Here is a 5455-nt window from a genome sequence, read left to right as displayed (position 1 = left end):
AACTTGTTGCAACAACTTCCAGAAGATTTTCGTTGGCAACTTGATGATACTCAATGTTGAATCCATCACCAACACAACACCAACACCTTGACTGATGGAGATCAAGCTCAAGAGGACATGGAGGCCAATCAACAAGATCAAGAAGAGGTGGAGGCACAAATGGAGGACGCCCATAGAGGTCAAAGTCCACCTCAAAGGATTACAAGAAGCATGTTCAAAGCTTTGGGAGCTAGAGGACATTTATTTTCTCTTTTTGTAATTTCTTTAGTTGAAGGTGCTTAGAGGGAAACATTAGAAACCTCTTTTATTTTAGCATCTTTTAGGCTTTAGTTAGGAGCTTTAGGAGGGGGGGTGTATTAGTAGATAGGTGTAGGAGTAAATAAGGAGGTGCCAAAGTGAGAGAAGGGATCACACCTTCCTCATGCTTTGTTTTAGGCGCAAATTCTAGAAGCTTTTTAGGAGGGAGTTTTTGAATTTGTGTAGCTTACTTTTCAGCACCTTAGGCTATAAATAGAGGTGCTCTCTTTGTAAAATTCAGATTGGAATTAATCTAAGAAAACTCTACTCAAATTTTGAGTGAACTTTGGAGAGCTTTTGGAGCCTTCTTCTCTAGTCTTATCTTGATGGATCATTGGAGTCCTCAAGTGGCGGCATCACTCTCATCTAGGAGCATTCCACACTTCTAGTGGCGAGATCATCCAACATTCTTCCATCTTCATGAGCATTCTCTTCTCCTTCCTTTCTTCTCTTTCAATTGTTCATGTTGTCTTGTGTTCTTGAGTTGTTTGGTTCAGTTTTTCTGTTTTTCCAGCACCTATATTCTGTTCTTGTCTTTTAATTTCAATTTTGTTCGGTTCATATGTTTGCTTATTCAATTCTGTTCGGTCCTTTCAATTTTACCTCTCTTTGTTGGTTCAATTTGACAATATGTGGAGCATCCAAATGAGTTTGGGATTTGGTACTAGTTTTTGGTGAGTTCTTGTCTTAGAACAATGATCCAACTCTGAGAAAAGTGCCTCTATAATGTCCAGCTCAAGGTGATTCCTAAGAATGTCAAGAATCATTCTCTATATGGCTAGTGGAATCACATCATTGACCAAGCCAGACCTTACCACTCATGTATCAACAAAGTCATAGCACAAATAAAAGTAAAAAATTATTAGCACTATCTAAAGGTGCAATATAGAATATGGTGGATACCCACTATCATATTCTTGACTTAGGATAAATTCTTAATGAATTTGATACCATATTAAAGTACTAGAGCTTAACTTAATCCAATTTTATAAAATTAGCTCAATAAGGTAAAATTTGCTTCCACTTAAACTTATATACTAAAAATTAAAATTATATATTAAAAATTAATCTTATATTTAGATATGTGAAATTTCCAATAACTAAGAAGCGAATTTTTTATAAGATGCTGAAAACCCACAAAAACTTCGATCCCTAAAAGCCAAATTCACAACTCTAAATAGTATCGTCTTATGCTGGAAACTTGGAAATTGGTCCGAGAGCCAATTTCCTACGAGGTTCTCCAATTCTTTTTCAAAAATTAATAAAAAATGGAACAAAGAATTTAAAAAAATATTTTAAAAAATGAGACTGGAATTTGACTTTTCAAATATTGAATTTTGGAATTTGACTTTCCAAATATTGCATTTTATCTATTTTTTCGACATACTGATATTATTTTATGCTGTGAATTCAATTCCCTGAAAACCAAAAGTAAAAAACTATTTGTTTAATGATTATTTATAATCTTGAAGTCAAATAATTCTTATTACTCAGTACTTTTTGAGACTTCAAATATTTAGTCAAAAGAATACTTCTTCTCCCTCGTGGCTTCCTCGTGGGATATAAACAAAACTTCACTGTTCTGTGCAATTCACGCTTATTTTTTGTTAAATAGGCTCAAAACTCTTGTTCTCTTAGATCATACAAACCCTAATAAAAAAACTGGGAAAATGGAGGGGAATCTAAAGCAGAAGTTGCTGAACAAAGAAATAACCTCAGAGCAAGAAAAAGAAGATGAATCATCGTTGACGAAGAAGGTGTGGAAAGAGAGCAAGTTGATGTGGATAGTTGCAGCACCAGCCATATTCACTAGGTTCTCCACCTTTGGTCTCAATATTATAAGTCAAGCTTTTATTGGTCATATTGGCCCAAGGGAACTTGCTGCTTTTGCTCTTGTCTTCACTGTTCTCATACGCTTTGCCAATGGTGTTCTGGTATGTACAATTTTTTATCTTCCTTCAAAATTTTTGGTCAACATACAATTTTGGTTTTTTGCCATAGTTACAATTCTTTTTTTTTTAATTTTACACTTAAAAGATGTTTTTTATTTCATAAATATTACTTTTAGTTTTTAGTTATCATTTATATAGTTTTTATATATTATTGTCTCCACACAAGATTAATAAAACAATAAAGTACATATATGTATATATAATATTTAAAATTTATAAATAATAATTTATACTCAATTAGTGTGTGAACAATATCTTGTATATATGAAGTCAACCAAATCGAGATCTCTTATGTTGTTTTTGGTTTTGGTTTAAATATTGGGTTGTATTAATGGTTTTAGTAAATGGTGAACTTGGGTTAAAAGAAAACAAAAACATCAAAGATTAAGGGATGAAAAGAACTCAAATGGTTGAAGTTTGAACATCTTCTTTGAGGGTATTCAAAATTAAATTGCTTTGTTGACGAGTATAGCTTTTGCCATTTATGTACACATACTTTACCTACATATAGCTACTGGCTACCATTACAGTATATTCAGTGATAAAGTATTGCATGGTATATCAACTGCAGCGACAAGAGAATGACAGAGAAATTATTTGTCTCTGTAATGTAGTTAGGAATGGCGAGTGCATTGTCAACACTTTGTGGACAAGCATTTGGTGCAAAAGAATATAGCATGATGGGAGTGTATCTTCAAAGATCATGGATAGTTTTGTTCTTAACTGCACTTGTTCTTGTTCCTGTGTTCATTTTCACAAGCCCAATTTTGACACTTTTAGGCCAAGATGAGAGCATAGCACAAATGGCAGGAACCATTTCTCTCTGGTCAATTCCTATCATGTTTTCTTTCATTTTCTCATTCACTTGCCAGACATTCCTGCAATCTCAGAGCAAGAATGTCATCATTGCATTCTTGGCAGCTTTTGCGATAGTGATTCATGTTTTTCTCTCCTGGCTTTTGACAATGAATTTCAAGATGGGAATTCCTGGTGCAATGGTTTCAACAATTTTGGCATTCTGGATTCCTAACATTGGTCAACTCATATTTGTCACATGTGGTTGGTGCTCTGATACATGGAAAGGTTTCTCCTCTCTCGCATTCAAAGACCTCTGGCCTGTTATCAAGATGTCCCTTTCAGCTGGTGCCATGTTATGGTCTGCTTTCTTCTCTATCAGCTAATGACTTTAGCTCTTTAGAAATGCCATGATTAATTGCTAAACAAATTTGGATCTTCTTTATGATTAATGCACAAGATAAAGATTCGATTATCTAGATTTCTAACTTTATTCTATTGTCTACTTTACAGTCTTGAGCTCTGGTACAACACAATATTGGTTCTGTTAACGGGTAACATGGAAAATGCAGAGGTCCAAATTGATGCTCTAGCTATATGGTATATTACTTTTGCATTGTCTTACATTACATTGTTAGAATATGAGAGATGAAAACACTCTCTTTTTCCAAAATTATTTTTTATAGGATTTTGAGTTCATGAAATTAGGGACTGAAGTTTACATTATTTATGAGTTCGAATTAATTTCAGGCATTAAGAAAAAAAGGTATTAAGAAATGTATTATCTACCATCTTTTCCTTTGTAACATACGGTTTCCCCCTTTGGTACAATGTTGCACTCTCGTGCATTGTAAACTTTTCTCTTTGCTGCATGTGACCAAATTTCATTATTTTACAGCATCAACGTCAATGGATGGGAAATGATGATATCACTTGGTTTCATGGCTGCTGCAAGGTAATGAGTAATGAAGTTTTTTTTATCTTTCTTAAGTACAAATTATATGAACACACACACCTACTTAGGAATATTAACTTTATCTTTCTTCCTTCGCAGTGTTCGAGTGGCAAACGAGCTTGGAAAAGGAAGCTCCAAAGCTGCGAAGTTTTCTATAGTTGTGACAGTGCTTACATCCTTTTCAATTGGGTTAATCTTGTTTCTAGTTTTCTTAACTCTAAGAGAAAAAATAGCCTATGTATTTACTACAAGCGAAGACGTGGCTATTGCTGTTGGGGATTTGTCACCTTTGTTGGCATTTTCTTTGTTACTAAACAGTGTTCAACCAGTTCTCTCAGGTATGCTTCATAACTTTTGTTATCTTGGTTTAAAGAATTTATTCAAGACTTTTTAATCCTGTTTTTTTTTTTACATGAGTAAGTAAACTAGTTTATGAATTGGAGAATGTGATAGGGTCTGAAAGATATGACATTATTTGATTTCAACAGGGGTTGCTATTGGAGCAGGGTGGCAGAGCACTGTAGCATATGTGAATATAGGGTGTTACTATGCCATAGGTATTCCTGTTGGAATATTACTTGGTAATGTTTTCCACTTGCAAGTTAAGGTAAGACTTCTATAGTATTCTTTTTCTCATTTAAAATTGCACTTGATCCTATTTTATTCATTGGACAAACTTTGTTCTATGTAGGGTGTTTGGATTGGAATGTTGTTTGGGACACTAATTCAAACTGTAGTCCTAATTATATTAACCTACAGAACTAATTGGGATGAACAGGTAACATTTCATCCATTTTTCTCTAATTTTTACTCAATTATTATATTTTCTTTCGTGTGAGTTTCAATTAGATATAATAGAACTTGATGAAATGATTATGTTCCTATGCAGGTAATGATAGCCCGTATCCGTATTAATAGGTGGTCTAAAGTGGATGTTGATCATGAAAGAATTAGATCAGATAATTAGTTTCATACTTCAATCTATTATCTTACATGCTAGCAAAGATATTTTACATAACAATTTAATAATATGTCATTTATTTTGTTCTTATGAAAAGACTTTCTCCATTGCTTTATAACCGATGAATATGTATATAGAATATTTTAAAATACTGAATATTATATTTGCACGATAATTTTTTAAGCATAATTTTCTAATATGTACATTAGATTTTGCTAATCATTTTTTTTTCGGTGGAGTCGAGAAATTTTTATAATTTTTATCCCCTTCAATAGTTTATTTGATTTCTTTTGATTATGGTAAAGTCTTCAAGTCTTGAGTTGTTAACATACCCTAGTAAAGTTGGCCTGTAAAATTGAATTTTTAGTTTTTTTTTTTTTTATAATTTTTGGCTGAGAACACTAGTGATTGATGCTTTGGTCGACTTTACAGTTTTTGTCAATCATATAATAAATGTGTTTTTATAAGTCTATAAAAACTTTAATTAAAATAAAA

The 5455-nt window shown here is 32.8% G+C and overlaps 1 protein-coding gene across 2 annotated transcripts; it reads left to right on the top strand.

The window, feature by feature from the left end:
- Positions 1-1785: 1785 nt before the first annotated feature.
- LOC137813777 (protein DETOXIFICATION 21) lies at positions 1786-5146 on the top strand. 2 transcript variants are annotated; one of them, XM_068616199.2, is made up of 8 exons: positions 1786-2231; positions 2864-3405; positions 3558-3644; positions 3943-3999; positions 4099-4337; positions 4488-4606; positions 4691-4777; positions 4889-5146. In XM_068616199.2, the coding sequence occupies exons 1-8, from the start codon at positions 1968-1970 to the stop codon at positions 4964-4966; spliced, it is 1473 nt and encodes a 490-aa protein (XP_068472300.1). In that variant the 5' UTR covers positions 1786-1967; the 3' UTR covers positions 4967-5146. The 2 variants fall into 2 exon arrangements, with proteins under 2 accessions (XP_068472300.1, XP_068472301.1); XM_068616200.2 differs by having other exon boundaries at positions 1862-2231; positions 3227-3405.
- The last annotated feature ends 309 nt before the right edge of the window (positions 5147-5455 follow it).

The sequence above is a fragment of the Phaseolus vulgaris genome, chromosome 1 (genome assembly GCF_051622355.1).
Source record: "Phaseolus vulgaris cultivar YP4 chromosome 1, ASM5162235v1, whole genome shotgun sequence".
Lineage (NCBI taxonomy): Eukaryota > Viridiplantae > Streptophyta > Magnoliopsida > Fabales > Fabaceae > Phaseolus > Phaseolus vulgaris.
This window is presented reverse-complemented; position numbering and strand designations above follow the sequence as displayed.

Coding starts and splice junctions, on each gene's coding strand:
- LOC137813777 (XM_068616199.2), top strand. CDS start 1,968: ATGGAGGGGAATCTAAAGCAGAAGTTGCTGAACAAAGAAATAACCTCA. Junction 3,645..3,942: donor ATTGATGCTCTAGCTATATG/GTATATTACTTT, acceptor ATTATTTTACAG/CATCAACGTCAATGGATGGG. Junction 4,000..4,098: donor GGTTTCATGGCTGCTGCAAG/GTAATGAGTAAT, acceptor CTTCCTTCGCAG/TGTTCGAGTGGCAAACGAGC.